We start from the raw sequence: 18,619 nt of genomic DNA, 5'->3' as shown, positions 1-18,619 counted from the left end.
TCAAGGCTTTCAAAAGTAAATTTTTCACTTGGTCTTCGACGCAAAATTCCGATATCTTAGCGAACGTGGAATGGCTCAGACGGGAATCACGTATCCTAGCAACCGAAATAGTTACCGTAGAGGCAGATTTCATTTGAAGCCATTGATGGCATATTGATAATATTTTGAGGTATGCAAATGTAAAATGGATAGAATAACAAACAGTGAAAGCGATCCCGCAATTAATGTAACAAACGACAGTGCACCAGAATCGGATGTCGCCACACGAAAGGAAGAAATAGCCGTTGATAGAGCGGAAAACATTTCTGAAACTCCAGAAATTGATCAAAGGCAGAGTAAGTATTGGGTTTGTAGCGGATTGGAAAATGGGCGTGTACGTCAAACACGGTGTAAACAACCTGTGACGACCTTTGCTTGGGCTTATAAGTCATGGTTGATTCACTTCGTGGAATTATGAAAGACATCTTAGTTGCTTCCATATCAGAAGCATACACCGATAGTAATGGTCGAAATCATTTTTTTTATTTTGAGGTCAGAGACGTAGAAAACATTTTAAATTGGGCATTTAGGTTCATTGAGAGTGAACAATAGCTTAATTAATAATCTCTCTTGACAGAGGTAGTTGCTCACATTATACTACACATTTTGAGAAGGATGCGATTCATGAAACACTTGTGCATAAAAGTGTCCTTATGAGTATAAGTGAATGCTGATTAATTTAAGCATTTTCCAACGAGCAGTAAATTTTCTCTTCCACCATGATTATTAATTATTAAATTCACCCTTATTAATGATGGTTTTTATTTAGTCCTGAAAATATATGTAGCACATGTCTATTTCTCCAACAAATGTATATATATAATACATATTTTTATGATTCCAATAGATGAAATTAGCCTGAAATTTAATGGAAAAAAATCATACTGATACTCTCTTATCCATGAATATGTGAAATGTATGCCAACTATTCATTTTGTTGGCAATGAACTCTAAAGTTACCCACAGTTTTGTATCTAATCAGTTTCTTTGTCACTAATTATTTCACGACAACTTAAATAAAATGTGAATGCAACTTCAGTACGATTTCCTCCCTGGAGGAGTGTAGGTGGTAGGTATTTAGCTATTACCTAGACATAATTCTACCTTCTTATGCTGCTGGAAGGATGCCTAACCTAACTTCAGATTCAAATCATTAGGTATACATTGTGAATTTGAATTTACTTTCATTGAATTTAAGAGGCATATTTTTATTGTGATGTAAAATGATAGGCACATTATTTTTATTTTAGCTGTTTAAAGTTTTGGAGAGGTATCATTTTGCTGGAGGCCATTGTGTTTGTGTGCCTCCTCATTAGCTGTCACCCCTTACAAGCGATATAAAAAGTTAATTTAACGATTGTCAGTGGATTCATTTAATTGAAGTAGAACTTAATTAATGTCAAGGTATAGGAAATCTCGTGATGGTTAATACAAATAGGTTTTTCCCTAGTAACTAAGAAGTACTGATGGGCATAAAGGCAAGCAGTGATGTACCTAACGACATACACTTTAAGGTACCCTTCGTAATGCTCTTAATCTTGCCCCCTCTGTATCTTTGCAATAGAACAGTCCACTTCTAGTGATTTCACATTATGATGATGGGACAGCTTTCAGGCTCCTAAACATCTGTGATTTTTATGTTAAATTTTATCTATGTTTTCATCCATCTATACTTAATAAAGGTGTGTAAATCTTTGTGTCAATTTCACTACACTTGTTCACATAGTCATCCTCTTATGTATTAATTGCAAAATATTTATGCCAATATCTTATCTTCATTTCTTCTAGCCTCTTTTTCATATATTCTGCTGTTTCCCACTCTTTACAATAGCTGAAAACATTTTTACTAGTAAATGGTTTTATCTGTGTTCTCTATAATACAGAATTGGTTTGCCACTTGTTTTATTTAAATTATTTATTCATTGCTGCCGCTGTACTGGTACCCGCTTTAGTAATTCTGATACTCGGATATGTATGCGAGTTTATTCTCTTTCAACTCCTAATTGGAGTGCATGGTTTCTGTATGAATTTCTGGCTACAGCACATTTCATTTTGTTGTTAAACCCCTGTTCTGATATTCTATGCCAAGTTCTCTCAGCTTATATTATCATCCTTGTCCCCTTCCAATATTACCTGGACATTGATTATGTGTAAAATAAAAATTTTCTCACAATTTATTTCTATATTCACTTTGTGACATTAGTCTCTATTGCATAAGTGCTGAAATACGTGTAGGCAAGAGCCTAGCGGCATTGTGCTATCATTGTCCATTATATCACCAAAGTTAAGCAACCGTGGGCACGGATGGAGGTTAGATGAGTGAGTGATCTCTGTACTTTCACCATGGCTCCCTTGTCCACTGCCTGTGTGGCAGGCTGGTGGGTTGGCTCCATTGACCTAGAAGTCCAAGTCTCGAGGGCTCTCCTCAAAGGACTGTCCACCCCCTCAAAATATAGATGTGTACTTTAAGGAGTTTTGGTAGTATAGCTCGATTTTGCCATTGTCCAATTGTTCCAGAATTTTGTTCACAAATTGCTTTTTGCATTAATGCCACTTGATTTGTTTCAGTAAAATGCTTTTTCATCTGTGATGTGTATGTCACCAACTGTTTAATGAACCTGCTGGCCAAATCTTACAGAGATGAGCACTATCATAAATATTTTTTCACTCTTGATTTGTTGGATGAGTTTCCAAATATTTGGCCATTTTTATCGGATGAAAATGCTATCGATGCAGGATTATTCAATGTTAAAACCAATTTATTCTTCAGTCATCTACTTGGCTTTCGGTATCTGATTGTTATTATTATTGGTTGGAAATAAAAGCAATTTTCCTTCTCATGGAAATTCTTCTCCCCTCAGGAAGGGGAGATATGGACATAAGCAAAGAGCTCCATTATGAATTCCGCACCATTTTTAGGAGTCCTGGCTCCTGTCCAATGCTTTTAAAGGCTGTTTTTATTTCAGTACCTGGAATTTCACCTTCTGATGTTATGACTTTGAGATTTAGTTCTCATTGTCAACATTTACAAATACGTGTAAATGTGGTCAGTCTTCAGAAAGGAACTCTCTTGGTATTCTTTCCATTTACTCAACGATTTGAATCTGATTGAAGTCTCCTCTTTTCTTTTTGTTCTAAAAGATCTGCGTGGTGTAGAAATCTCAGTCATGCTTCATTAGTTTTGCTGCCTCCGATTTTTTAATTCCAGTAATCTGCCATCATGTTTTTTAATTCCTTCCACTTTTCCCATGACTCATAAAAACATTAATCAATCCAAAGAAGGTTGATACACAGGGGTAGAGCTCACCTCATACTATATAGCATGGACTGACTGGATATCATTTTTGTGCAGCCCACAGCAATGGTAGAAGTGGTAATGACCTTCTTTATTATTGGTTAATTACCCCTTTTCATGTGCTCTCTTTTTATTATTCCACTCCTTGCTTCCATTCCACCTCCAATTGCTTTTGTTTGTTTTTTTTTAGTTGTCTTTTTCCCAAGCTTCTTTTCTGCTGATACCTTCCACACATGACAATGTGTGAGTACAAGTGCAATCCAAGGAAGGAGGCTACGTCATTCAATTTGCGACCATGGATGTCTTTGTTGGCACAGGAATGCTGTTGATTCATTTTTCAAATCTTAATACTTAAGCCCATTTTGCATTTTTCTCTATTGATAGTATGTGCTTTATTTTTATTAGTTCATTTGTCCCAGGAAAATAATATTTTTGATGTCACCAGATAGTGATTCATGACATTCTGCCCCCATGTACACTCAAATTTCATTATATCTCACTCCAGTGCTTCTTTACGTGCAGCAAAATGAATAATTAATGCTTGTACCAAAGTTAGAAGCATCTATGTTCATGTATTTCTACTAAGAGTATGGATCTCTGTGTATGTAGCCTCCATTTATAATTTGCTGGAAATGTTCATGTCCTATTTATATCAATTATTCCCTGTGTCATTTGTGTGATAATCTGTTTATGACTATGTAATGGATTCATTCTTTCTAGGTCCCTTACAGTAGTGTTGGCAAGAGGGGGCAGTTGACCTCCCAACCTCATATGTTCAACTCCAAGTATATCACTGGGAACCAGTGACTTTTAACATTATAATGTGGGGGCATCAAAATTGGATGTCTTTTGCTTGTCAGAGTGTTAACAGTGACTAGATTATTTCTTTAATTTCACTGTTCTTTGAAGGACACAAAACACCTGCTCAACTTTAGAGCGAGAACATTTAGGAGAACCTCATGATGAAATTTTCTTCCCAACCCATGAAGTATTATGTCTTTACCTCTTATGTTATACTCCTCTTACCTCTCCCGTATTCCTTTCCACGGTCATCAACCCCTGCTTCGTACCCTACCCTCTCCTCACGTGCCATCCATTCCTCTCTGGCTCCATAGTTCTTTCCTCTCACACAAGTCAGTTTATACATCCTGCCCATGAGCATCCCATCAATCTCCCCAGCTATACTGATCTTTAAGTTTATGTGATGCATTCAGGCATTTTCACTTTCATGTCAAATTAGTACCTTTACTAAGGGATCTGTGTGTGATTCATACATCAGCTACAAAAAATACTTGGTACACCCCATTATAATTAATTATATTATGATAAAAATAGCATTGTTTATTTATAAAATGTAGTCAAATAAACAATGAACTCAAGCGTATTGTTTTAGTGTGCACACACTCCTTATATTTTTTGTTCTACCAAAGGAGGATGTTTAAGCCCAAGAAGTTCCTAAATTGAAAGTCATAGTTATGGATATGCATACCTGATGAGACATTAAACCCATATCACCAATTAAGTCTTTTATATTTTTTGCTAGTATTTTTAATAAATTCAAATACATCTGTTCATGCTTTAAACGCCACTTTAAATATGTATGTAATATTCTATTTTTCAGTTCTTTACTCATTTCCTTGTTTGGACTGCTGCAATGTCCATTTCAAATATTTTTATTACTTCTATCACTTTCCTCTTGGAGGGATTGGGATGGTGTGGTGGCTAACTTACAGGCTTCCCACCGAGAGGGTCAGGGTTCAAATCCTGGAGACAAATATTTTTCAGTGGTATCCCTATCCCTGCTTGAGATGCTTTGTGAAGAGCACTTTGAGTGAGTACGATGTCTGTCAGATGGGACATTAAACTGCAGACCCCTTGGTGCCTTTCGTAAAGAGTAGGCTAATGCCGACCCCAAGTTCTCTCCACCCTTCATCCTTTCCTGTCCATCCCTTATGGCACCTGACCTTAAGCTGTCGGTCGCCTTCCCTAAATACTACTATGAACTACTACTTTCCTTTTGGTATTTAGGCTCTTATGTTCCAGGATTCTGTGTCAATAGTTTTTTCCTGGTCAGTTAGCCTTCATCTATTAATTGTATGGCTGCAAATTTGTTAGGTTTTTAGCAGTGCATAATATGTGTACCCTTTCTAAGAGCATATGTTCCAGCCCTCCACTTGGAGGACCGGGTCATTTTCTAATAGTGTTGTTTTCCTTTGGACTGTTTGCCCTCCAGGTATTGAGAGCTCAAGTCTTCCCTATCAGAAGCGGTTCATCTGTCTTCTGGATCATTGATCACTGTAGTGTATCTCACCTGCTCTGTTAGCCTTTCCATGTGATCCTAGGCACACAAACAACTTGGGCCCTGGTTTTTGTAAGAGGTTGCTCCCCTCCCTCCTTCTCATTAGTCCAGACTTGAGGCTGGTATTGGTAGAATTACAGTGGTAGATGATTATTGTTTTTGAGGGGCTGTCATTGACTTGCATATATTTAAACATATCCTTATGGGTTAAGATTATATGGTTTATATGGTTCTGGGATTCAAAGACCCTGTTCCCTTCTGGTTTTTTTAACTGACCAGGAATGCCTGGTATTGCCAGTTGTAGCAGTCCATGTATTTGGGCTTCATTGGCCAAAAGGAACCAATCCCACGATATAAAATAATTTCATAAATACATTCGTTTTTTAATCAAAACATCGGAAATTCTTAAGTTTTCTAGTATTTGTCATCCAGTTTTGATACTGTGGGTACCGATTGTTGCATTCATTTAGAATTTTAGAATTAAAATATGTAATACATTTTGTTTTTTTCTATTTATAGAGGAAGACATTGGTAAAGAAATAATATCCTCAAGTGATGGCAAAGAAGCCAATGCTAGTTTGTCGGGCTCTGTGCCAGATGTTCTGATTGATGCTGGTGAGGAAGCTGAATCAGAAGTAAAGAAGCAAGATGAGGCAAGCTCTGGAGAGAAAGAAGATGATCGAGAATTGAGTGAGACACCAGAGGAGGACTTTGAAGCCCAAGAAGTTCCTAAATTGGGAGGCATAGGTATGGATATACCTGATGAGGCATCAAACCCTTTCACAATGAGGACAGAAGAGGAAATTATATCCAATGTTGCACTTGATTTTGCAAGAAGTAATGCTGATGAGAGGAGGGAAACCACTAAGGAGCCCCACACCTTGTCAGTTCCTGGAACCGATGGTGTTGGCTCCAAATCCCTTACACCATCAGATGAGGTGATGGGATCTAAGGAATCACTGAGGTCAAACTCCTTAAATGAAAATGAAGGAATTGAGAGTGTTAATGTATTTGGATGTCTCGGTAAGGATTCTGCTTTTCAGAGAAGTGCGGTGATAGAGCAATGTAGAAGCCTCTTGATAGAAAGGAAGCAATTGAGAAGAAAAAACATCTTATTTCATAAGAAATTGCATGATTATTTCAAAAAGAAAAAGGTAATTAAGTTTGAATGTTGCAGTATTGTTCATTATTTTCATTGTTTTTTTTAAATTGGGTGGAGGGGGCCTCCACAGTGAGGCACACCTAGCACTTAGGCCTGTACTGAAAGTCATATCTTAAGGTTGCATTCACCTTTGCCAATGATTTAAGGCAAACAAAGGTGATTTTAGATATGTGACTCTCAGTCCTGTTTAACCATTGCATTTTTCCATGTACTTAAGGTTTAATCTGCATTAAGGTATTTTGAAATTGTGTCAGGATTATTTGAACAATAGAGGTTTATTATAAAATGATATGGTGATCAGTATATCAACATCAAATTGGTGAAGGAGTCGGGTACAACAGTAAGCATCAGTGAAGTATTGCAATATATAAACCCAATATACAAATCATAATTGTATATATTGATTGATAATTGATATAATTGATAATAATCAAAATACAAATCATTATCCATAATTTCCCTAACCAAGAACTTTTAAAATTCATTAAAATTTAGGCATGTCCCCTTTGTAGATAAGCAGAAACTTAATATTAATTTTTTTATGCAAAAGATGACTATTATTTGATTTGTGCACATAACAGTAAGGAATACTTATCTACATTATGCCTATTCCAAAAATAATGAGAAAGAATATATATATATATATATATATATGTGGGTCGCTGTAGTCCAGTGGGTAGAGCGTAGGACTGCTGACCGGAGGATCCCGGGTTTGATTCCCGGGCAAGGCACTCCAGGCACCTACAGCTCCACCCAAGCTATGTGATTTTTCGGGTACCAGGTCTTCCTGGGAAACCATAACCGGCACAGGGAAAGGAACTGGCCCCCCTACCATGATGTGTGAATTTTCACACGCCGTATAGGGCTTAGTACTGGGTGAAATATATGCATAAATCTTGTGTGTTAAAAATAATGATCATTGATTTGTATCATGTAAGTTTTTCATGTCTTGTTTACAGTGTAAATAATAAATAAATGAATTTTCACAGGCTGAAGGAACATACCACGAAGGAGACTCAAACCTCATAGGCCCTGGATCAGCTGAGTTGCATTATCGGAAGAATTTGTTAGTATTTGATGACATCCAAACCCAAGTTGAAAATGAAAAAATGAAAATTGAGAAGGAATCTAAAGAATTACTGGACAGAAAATCTTCTCTTCAAGAGGCAGCATTACTTGAGCTTGATTCATTACTGAAGCAGGAAGAGACACTTGGCCATGGGCTAATTTACAGCCAAACTGGAAAGGTTTTATCAGACAAGGTAAACACATAGTTACCATATTTTCCCTTCGATAACGCACGCGTTATCTATACAAATATGTTTATGTGATCAAAAAAATGGCAATGCGCGTTATTAAATGAAAATTGAAAATATCGAAACATAGACGTATTTTTACACACACTATATATAATTTTTACTCTTATATATATATGTGTGTATATATATATGTGTATGTATATATATATAAATATATATATATAAAAATATATTTATAAATATATATATATATATATATAAATATATTTATAAATATATATATATATAAATATATTTATAAATATATATATATATATATATATATATATATATATATAATGGGCTGACACAACATAACACAAATAGAAAAGAATAGACACATATAAAAGAACACTTACACGGTAAATTGTTCGAGCTTTCGGCCCTCTCAGGGGCCTTCTTCAAGAGAGACTCAGAGAGAGAGAGAGTCTCTCTTGAAGAAGGCCCCTGAGAGGGCCGAAAGCTCGAACAATTTACGGTGTAAGTGTTCTTTTATATGTGTCTATTCTTTTCTATTTGTGTTATGTTGTGTCAGCCCATTATTGTGCCGCTCGTATGAGTTTTTCCGGACAATCGTTATATATATATATATATATATATATATATATATATATATATATATATATATATATATATATATATATATATATATATATACACATATACATACGAGGGTCATCCGGAAAGTAGTACCCGTTCGTGCCGCATGAAGTGCTGACGACGCGAATAGCCGCTGGACGAGGTCAGATAGCTTCAGTGGCTTGTCTGCCTTCTCTGAGCCAAGTTGCGTGACGCTAGCATTGCCTGTGTTGTTTCTGTGATTGTTTACAATGTTTAAAAAAATTGAGAACGCCGCCAGTTGTGAAGTGAGGGCAGTGATTAAATTCCTCAATGCAAGAAACGTTCGCCCATGTGATATTCATCGCCAATTAAAGGAGGTGTATGGAGACAATGTAATGGACGAGTCGTCTGTTCGGCGGTGGTGTCGCAACTTCAACATGGGGAGGGGGAACACACACGACGATGAGCGTTCGGGGAGACCGTCTGTCATTACAGACCAACTGGTGAGCTCAGTTGACGAATTCGTGAGGAACGATCGGCGCGTCACAATTGATGACATCTGTGAGCATTTTCCCAATGTTTCTCGAACAATTGTTCATGAAATTGTTAAACACCATCTGCATTATGCAAAAATTTGTGCAAGATGGGTCCCTCGCGTATCTCAATGAGCTGGCGGCGAAGGACTATGCAGCAGGAATACAGAAACTTGTCACACGTTATGACAAAAAAGTAGAAAGATGTCGTCAATGTATCATGTACTATGGCCACACAGCATAGATTCCCTCAATTCCTTCATCTCCAAACTCAATGATTCCTCATCTTTGTCTTTCACCTCGACCATTTCATCCTCTCAGATTACCTTCCTCGATGTTAATATTTCCCTCAGTAACAACAAATTCCTTACCTCTGTTCACACCAAACCTACTAATAAGCAGCAATACCTTCATTATAGCAGTTGTCATCCCTCCCATACCAAGCGCTCCCTCCCTTACTATCTTTCTATCCGCGGTCACCGCATTTGCAACCATCCCGAATCCCTTAACAAATACCTTAACAACCTTCACCACTCCCTCCTCCAACGTGGATACCCTGATTCTCTCCTCCATAAAAAAATACTTAAACATTCCTACACCCCCAAGCCTGCGTCAACCACAGACTCCCAGCCTCTCTCAATCTGTACTACCTACTTCCCAGGCATTCAGTCTCTCAAATCCATCCTCAAAGACCTATTCCCCATCCTCAAAAATCACAACACTTCCTCCAACCTTCTCCCCAATTGCCCCTCTGTCACCTTCAAACGTCCCGCCAACCTAGCAGATATCCTCAAATCCACCAGGCCACTCTCAAAATCCCCTAACACCCCCAGAGCCATACCCACTCCATGTCATCGAGCGAGATGCAAAACCTGCCCTATTTTCACCACTCCACCCCACTCCATCCCACCATTCAACTCTCTCCCACCCTTCCCCTATTCCTCTTGCACTTCCAAGAATGTTGTTTATCTTCTTACCTGTAAACTCTGCCCGTCCTTTTACATAGGCCAATGTTCCACACCACTTAACATTAGGATTAATAACCACCGCGCCTCGTGCAATCCCTCCTCCCCGTCTCCCCATCCCTAAACATGCTTCCCATCATAATACCCCCTTTAACAAGTGTTACAATGTTTCCGTCCTAGCGTCCCTTCCCACATCCGATAACCCTATAGAATTAAAAACCCTTGAATTGGCATTCATTTACATCTGTATGGCCTATCAGCATCCGGGCCTCAATGTCGTTCACTGATGGGAGTGGCCTAAAATTGTTACTTCCACCCCTTCCCTCTCCCTTTCCTCTCCCCAACCATTCCTTTCACCCCTCCTTCGCCTCCCGTTCTCCCCTTCCCCTGGCCCCCTTCCCTTTCTCTCGCACCCCTCACCTCAACAATTCCAGCAGTCATTACTTCTATATCTTCAGAGGAAGACGGATTGTTTCCGTCGAAATATCAAGAAAATACGTGTGAGTGTTCTCTTTTTTTGTGTTTCTATATTATGTGTTACTGTGTATTGTACTATTCGGCACTTCCGTGTTACGTCTATGAAAGCATATATATATATATATATATATATATATATATATATATATATATATATAAATGTATAAACAGATGCACAGTATCTATACAAATTCATGGTAACTACTAAGTTCTGGGTGCTCGTTATCGATGGGGAAATGTGGTAATTCAAGTGATGTGTGTGTAGTGGTGTAGCTGTTTGGGCATTAATAGTTAATTTAGTGTAGAACAAGAAATTTTTAAAAGAGTTTGCCATTGGAACCAATTTATATAAAATTTTAAATAGTTGAGTGACTTTTAATATCTCTCAAAAACATTTTTAAACACTTGTGTAAAGAAGTAATATATATTTTTAAATATGTAGGTTATTATCTAAAGGTATGAGATAAACATCGCACAGTATATTGGTAATATATAATTATTTTGTATATTAATGAAATGACGATGATAAAAGGCCAAAGTGGCTCTCCTAGGGTACACCAGTAGGTAAAAAAAGTGGCAAGAGAAAGTACAAGTTATAGTATTGTATATTTTGATAAGGCCATAAGATGCTGATAGTTCAGATAACCCTCAAACCAACTTAAAAGCCTCTCATGAATGCTTAAAGAATTTAATTTTGGGTAGGAGTAACTTATGGTTTACTCTATCTTATACCTTGCTAAACTCAGTGCACATATACAAGGATAAGTCAATTTAACAAAACAAACACAGGAGCTGTTACGAATGCGTCATTTGGAATACTTGGATTATCCACCCTTCAGTCCCGACTCAGTCTCCAGTTCATTAAATGAGGGGCGCAATATATATTTACACTGTTCTTTATATATGTACAACTAGTTTCAACACTTAGGTGTCATCATCAGGTACCATCAATCTAGGTGCAGTCCATTTATATACCATTTAAGAGGGAGAGTGGAGTGGGTGAGAGAGGGGGGAGAAGGAGGGGGAGAAGTGGGGTTGCGATCGGTGTAGATGGGAAGGGGGTGTAAGGTGTTGAGCATCAAGAAAGGTGATTGGTGGGTTCACAGTAAGGGGGGGGGGGGGGGGGGGTTTGGGTCTTTCCGTGAAGGGGAGGGATACTTCCAGGATTGGGGAGAGGTTTAACATAGTGAACGTCACCTGTGGCGCTGCACACTTGAGAGAAGTCGCTGCATTAGCTGATGGTTTCAAGTTGGATAATTTATTTCACAATTGCATGATCGTTTGAGAAGCTGGCCAGAGTTGGATAATGTTTCAACGTACCTAGTACCAGAAGTGTTTCATGTTGTAGTTAAAGGAGCTCTCAATAGAACAAATGTGATCCTGATGGCACTTCTTTGCTGGACGTGTATTTACAATGTGACCTTTGACCAGAGTAATGACTCATTGTCAGTCATCGACTTTGTGATATTGTAGTCTTTGGGAGTTTAATTCTTAGCAAAAGTAAGTTTCCTCAGTTATACCCTGAACCAAACTGCTAATGTTTAACATTGACTAATCACAGAAGTTGATCAATGGCACCATTTAAGGGTGAATAGAATCCCATCACAGCCTTATCCAATTGCATTGACAATAAAGGTAGCCATTGAACTGCAAATAAATAGTCATTGAGGTAGTGACAATTGACTTTCTGATAGAATTTATTATTTCTGGGATCAGTGGCAATAACAGTAAAATTACATTAAAAAGGTGGATGATAAACATCAGCATTGATTTTTGGAGCAGTATATTCAATAGAAATATCATTGATGAAAGTAAGGCAAAGATCCAAAACTTCTGCTTAATTAATTGCGGAATTGTGTGAAAAAATATCGTGTGATGCCCAAATATGTTATGACCTATTCAATTGGGCAAGTTGTGCTGAAAAATATCAGAGGTAAAATAATATGTGCACACCTATGTATACTCTTGTATGTATGTGCATTTCATTTATATATTTTAATGAACTAAAATCATCAAATATTGATGAAATTTATTTAAATGTTCATCAACATTTTTATTTTATCTGGAAACAGAAAATTCCTAATCACATAAATTTGTGATTATTGTATGGTTGTGAGAAAAAATATGGGTATCAGTGAACAGAGCACTGGCCTTGTAATTCAATTAAATTATTAATTACTAAGATGTATAATTACCTAAATGTTCTTTATCGAGTAATAACTAAATAGAATCATTGCTTTTGATCTTTCCTGGAGGTATGATATTCTCTTTTCTTGATGTTGTAACAGGTCTCTCTCCAAATAATTAACAGGCAGGGGCAAATAGTTAAGCAACTGAGTGAGGCAAGGCTAAAATATATTCAAATAAGAGACAAAGTTAATGCGACAGAAGCTGCCCTGAAGTCATTGGAGGTTTTAGGGGAGGGCCTTCGCTTGATTGATTATGAAGAACTTCGAGTAGAGAAACGTTCTCTTCATGATAAAAATGAAGAACGAGAAAATGAACTGAGTCATCTAAGGGAAAAAATTGAAACTGCTGTCATCACGATGTCACATATGGATGAGAAAGCCTTTGGTATTGATCATTTCATCGATGAAAACCATAAAGAACTTAAGACCTTGGTGAGGAAATTGAGAGAGGTAAGATGTTTTCTAATATTATTATCTAGTAGTAATTCATTTAAAATGTGGACACAATAATTCAGGAGGTAGAGCATTGAGGGCGTGGCTTTGATTCCCGTCCACCCTCAGCTTTATCCAAGCATATCATTTTTCGGGTACCAAATCTTTCTGGGAAACCATAGATGGCCCAGGTGAAAGAACTGTGTGCAAGATTTTCGCATGCCGTTGGGCTAAGTACTAGGTGAGCTCTACCCTCACCTGTCAAACCAAATTTTGGGTTGAAAACTGTGGATCCATTTAAGGTTGGTGCAACTATGCTCATCCTCGGCTGGGCATTGCAACTCTTTATGATCCCAGTGTTAACAATGTCTTGCACTCTAAGTCCTTGGATATCACTTAGTGTGACTGTTTAGCTATCAAACCAAAAATGAGTGTTTTCTCACCAAATAGATCAGTTTTCACTCATAAACTTAAACAGCATTTAATTCTAAGATAGACAGATAAATTTATTCGCCATAGTATGGGCTTTGTTAAGATTCAATTACATTTACAGGTGCATTAACATGCATACAAATTCATAGGAATTATAATGTACATGAAATATATGAGTATTAAAGATTTAAATAACAAAATTCCCTATATTGGCTCTTTCTATGTTCTCTTGGACGCCATTAAAAACATTATTTTAAAAGAAATTTTTCAACTTTTTTTCAAAATTTATTTTCTTGGGGGAGTATTCGTTTTACCTCTTCAGGAAGAAATGAGCATAACCCTAGACTGCACTATTACTGTCTGTGGGTTCTCCTTCTAACTTGAGCATCAGGATCCTCTCTCTATGCCTATATAGGCACCTTCAGTCTCCTTAATCATTCTTTTATCAGTTAGATATACACTGAATGTATCATAATGCCCAAGGTATAATGATGTGTTTAGTTTGTCTTCTTAGTGTATCACATTGTATCATTCGCTCTGAAATGTTATCATCGGATGAACAAATTATCAGTATTTTATATGATGCTTACAGTGAGATTTCTATTGGTTTGAAAAGTAATCCAATCACTTATGGGAGCAGTTTATTTATTGTTTGAATTGATTTCCCTCATTAAGATCCATTGAACTTTAAACTAGCCCTTTATGAAACATAATGCTTTCACTTGCCATAAACGAGAGTGAGCATTGCCTTTATTTCGTGACATCTACACATTTGATTTGCAGAGCCGAGAAAAGAGAACGAGAGCCCAGAAAAAACTCATTCGCATACGGAGTGAAATAGAGCAAAAGCAGCATGAAGCTGGCCTGTTGGTTCATCAACCTCTACTGAGAGATTTTGAGTCAGTTTTAAAGCAAGTTGAACAACTTGAGATTGAGGTAAGAAACCCTTTGATGAAAATTTGTCATATTGTATGCATGCATCCCATTTAAATCAATTGGTCCAATAAAACTTAAAATTTTTATTAATTCAAAATAGTATATTACAAGCATAATCATAGAATACATCTATATATATTTATTTATATATATATTTATATGATATATAAATGATATATATATAGTATATATATATATAGGGGATCAAGATGGTGCGGGGGCTAACGTACTGGCTTCCCACCCTGAGGGCACGGGTTCAAATCCCGGCGGTGTTGAATATTTTTCAGAGGTATCTCGATCCCTACTTGAGGTGCTTTGTGGAGGGCACTTTGAGTGAGTACGCCGTCCGTCGGATGGGACGTTAAATTGCGGACCCCTTGGCGCCTTTCGTAAAGAGTAGGCTAATGCCGACGCCGGGTTTCTCTCCACCCTTCATCCTTTCCTGTCCATCCCCTATGGCGCAAATGACCTTAGCTGTTGGTCGCCTCCCCTAAAAACTACTACTACTACATATATATATATATATATATATATATATATATATATATATATATATATATATACATATATATGTACATATACATATATATATATATATATACATATATATATACATATACATATATATATACATATATATGTACATATACATATATATATACATATATATATATACATATATATGTACATATACATATATATATACATATATATATATACATATATATAATATACATATATATATATATATATATATGTATATATATTTTATTTGGTAATCTACCAGTTAAGGTAGGTTTTTGGATGGACATAATTAAATCATTTGTGACCCCTACCTAGCAAAACACAACATCCTAGTCTACATCAGGTCCCTCTTCATCATTGAGTACTTTCTTCCCCCCTTCATCCCGTCCAACATCCCTATCCTGTTCCTTCCCTTTTCTCGTTTGCCTAACATTCTCCCCTCTATTACAGTCTTCAACATCCCACTGCCGGTCATTGCCCCCTTCATCAACTTTGCCTGCCTCCATAGGATTTTTCCCAACAAACTCCTCTCTTCGCCCACCATACCAAGTACTTCCTCATTTGTTTTCATCTCTCTGTCCATTTCACCTTTTCTTTCTTCTCCACACCCACATTTCAAAAGCCTCCAGTCTACGTCTATCCTCCTGCTTCAATGACCACGTTTCCGCGCCGTACATAATTATGCTCCATATCAAAGATTTAAGAGTCATTTCTTAATATCCTTACTCAATGTCCCTGTCATCAACTCCCTCCTCCTTGTGGAAGCCTCTTTGCCTAGCGCAATTCTTCTCCTAAAGTCCCTACTACTTTGACTGCGTTGGTCCAAAACACTTCCAAAATACGTAAACTGTTCTACCTGCTCTAGTTTTTTCCCTCCTATTTTAATGTTTAGCTTAGCCTTTTTCTTTCTAGAAAATCGCATAACCTTTGTTGTATTAATATTGATTCTCATCCCATACCTGTGGCACTGGCACTGAATTTCCAATGCACCCAGCAATGCTTGCAACCCCTTGGTTGACTGACAAACTAAAGCTTGGTCATCAGCAAACCTAACTGATTTTATGAATTCCCAGTCCACTTTCATTCTCGTTAACCATTTCCTCTGCATAGAGGTTGAACAGCAACGGTGATAATGGGAAACCCTGCCTTACACCTCTTCCTAACACTGCCCATTCGGACTCCCCGTTCCCCACTCGCACATGTGCAGTCTGAGACATGTACAGGTTGCGGATTAGCCTCCTTTCCCTCCAATCTATTCCTATTTTCTGCAATATACTCATTAGTTTTTCCCACTTCACTCTATCAAATGATTTTTCGAAATCTACGAAACAGGCAAATACGTCCTGGTTGTATCCTCTATTCCTCTTGATTAATAATCTCATTACTGCAATGGCATCACGCGTACCTCTCCCCTTCCTAAACCCAAACTGATCATCCCCTAAGTAATCATTTGCCCGGCTCTCTATCCTTTTGTTTATGATCCTGAGAACAACTTTAGCTGCGTGGGATATCAAACTAATTTTCCTACAGTCCTCAAATGATGTGGCCTTTACCTTTTTCGGAATAGGAACTAAAACTGATCTCACAAAGTCTTCTGGCCAGATTCCTTGCTCATAGATATTATGAATCAGCCCATATAGCCCCTTCCTCCCACATTTTCCTAAACATTTCAATAGTTCCGCGGGAATGTTATCCACACCCACAGCCTTATTTAGTTTAATCTCCCTTAATGCCCTTTCTATCTCATCGTCGAGTATGCCTGGGCCAAAGCTATCTTCCTATACATCATGTTCCTTTTCTATGCCTAACTTTGTTGGCCTAAGTTCTTTACTATACAGTTCTTCTATATATTCCTTCCATCTCTCTTGGATCTTTCCTGCGCCAACTATTACCTTACCCGCCTTATCTCTAACTGTTAGCATAGATCTCCCTTTCTTACTTCCCAATAAAGATTTAACTTTTCTATACAGTGCACCCATTTTACCCTTCCTCTGCAGAGTTTACATATCCTCGCACTGCATCTTTCACCATGCTTCTTTTGCTTTATTTGTTGCCCGCATCAATTTATTGTTTAATTTATATATATGCATGTAAGTATATATATGTATGTGTGTGTGCACTAAATCGCAAAACCACTTACCATTATCTATTAACAATGAAGAAATATTGGCTGTTTAAAAAAAGTTTTGCATACCTATTTCATAGGTTTTTTCATTGTGTTAAGGACATTCTGTTCAGCGATACTTCCTTTGACACTTCCTGAATGATTCTTTCCTGAAAAGCTCTGCATGCTTACCTTATGATTGTATAATGATTAATAGTGCCCACTGAGCTATTAAATGTTATTATCAAATTAAATAGGTGAATCAAATGAAGAAACATGTCATGCATGGAGAAAAAGTCACTGCTCAGCCAAAAAAAATTTCATCTCTTCATAGCCTTAACAGAAATGAGAGCTCAACTTCTGCCAGTCAAGAATATAGTCATAGAAAGATAAACAATGGAAAATTAAGGACACTGTCCAGGGATTCCATTAATAAAATAGGACCAGAAAAGTATAAGCCAAAACTAGTTAAAGGGAGGCCCTCAGCAGTGAGATTTCTTATCAATCAAGAGTAATGGTATTAATGATGTTATATATCCATTAATATTTGTCTATCATGAAAAAGGTGATATGTTATTTTCAAGAAATTACCTGTTAGCCAATGTAACTATGAAATTATGACACCAACAAGGTTTATTAATACAAATTGATGAAGGAATTTAGAAAATTTAGAAATAGGCATCATTTGTTATTAATGGCAATGTTTTAAAACTGAATGCATTCTCCACTAAATGTATTTCATTAACTCATTAAATGCTGATTGATGCTGTGTAAAAAGCAAAGAATAGTAAATAACTGTGCTATTATTTTGTTAAGGGTAATCGCTTTGTCATAGCTTCACCGGTGACATTTGACTCATCTACAGGGTTCGTCCGGAAAATAAGTGTACTGAGCTCTGGAAAAAAAATTTATTACACTTTTACATATCTTAAGCTAATATTCCTCAAAATAGGACCCTTGTGAGTCGATACACTTGTTCCAGCGGCGTTCCCATTCCTGGAACGCTCCCGCGAAGGCATCATCGGGAACCTCTCGAAGACTCGTCGTCGACCTCTTCTCTGCCCTCCACGAACATCTTGTGCCACCGAAAGATCATGTTTCTGGACATGGCTGACTCCCCGTAAGCCTGGTTAATCATACCGACAGTTTCGGTAGACGATTTCCCAAGCTTTACCGCAAATTTGATGGAATAACGCTGCTCCAAAAACTTCGGCATCGCGTTCCGTGACGTGGGTCAAAGCGTGGAGGTTCGCGTTAACAGAGCTCCTCACTACACCACAGCTCAGAGCCGACTGCCTTTTTCAGCGTCGCTTGCCAACATACCCGCCTCCTAACGCAGCCCGTCGGAGCGGTGCTGGGCGCGCCTGGAGCG

The 18,619-nt window shown here is 37.5% G+C and overlaps 1 protein-coding gene across 1 annotated transcript; it reads left to right on the top strand.

Moving 5' to 3' along the window:
* The first annotated feature begins 128 nt into the window (after positions 1 to 128).
* Positions 129 to 17,762, top strand: LOC139688606 (cilia- and flagella-associated protein 184-like). The gene is made up of 6 exons (XM_071586152.1): positions 129 to 335; positions 6,153 to 6,787; positions 7,785 to 8,057; positions 12,918 to 13,268; positions 14,466 to 14,618; positions 17,505 to 17,762. Exons 1-6 carry the CDS (start codon positions 185 to 187, stop codon positions 17,760 to 17,762), a joined length of 1,821 nt encoding a protein of 606 aa, XP_071442253.1. The 5' UTR covers positions 129 to 184.
* The last annotated feature ends 857 nt before the right edge of the window (positions 17,763 to 18,619 follow it).

The sequence above is a fragment of the Hetaerina americana genome, unplaced genomic scaffold, assembly GCF_022747635.1.
Source record: "Hetaerina americana unplaced genomic scaffold, ioHetAmer1.1.p SCAF_21, whole genome shotgun sequence".
Classification (NCBI taxonomy): domain Eukaryota; kingdom Metazoa; phylum Arthropoda; class Insecta; order Odonata; family Calopterygidae; genus Hetaerina; species Hetaerina americana.
Note: the sequence above shows the minus strand (reverse complement) of the source record. Positions and strands in the feature narration are given on the sequence as shown.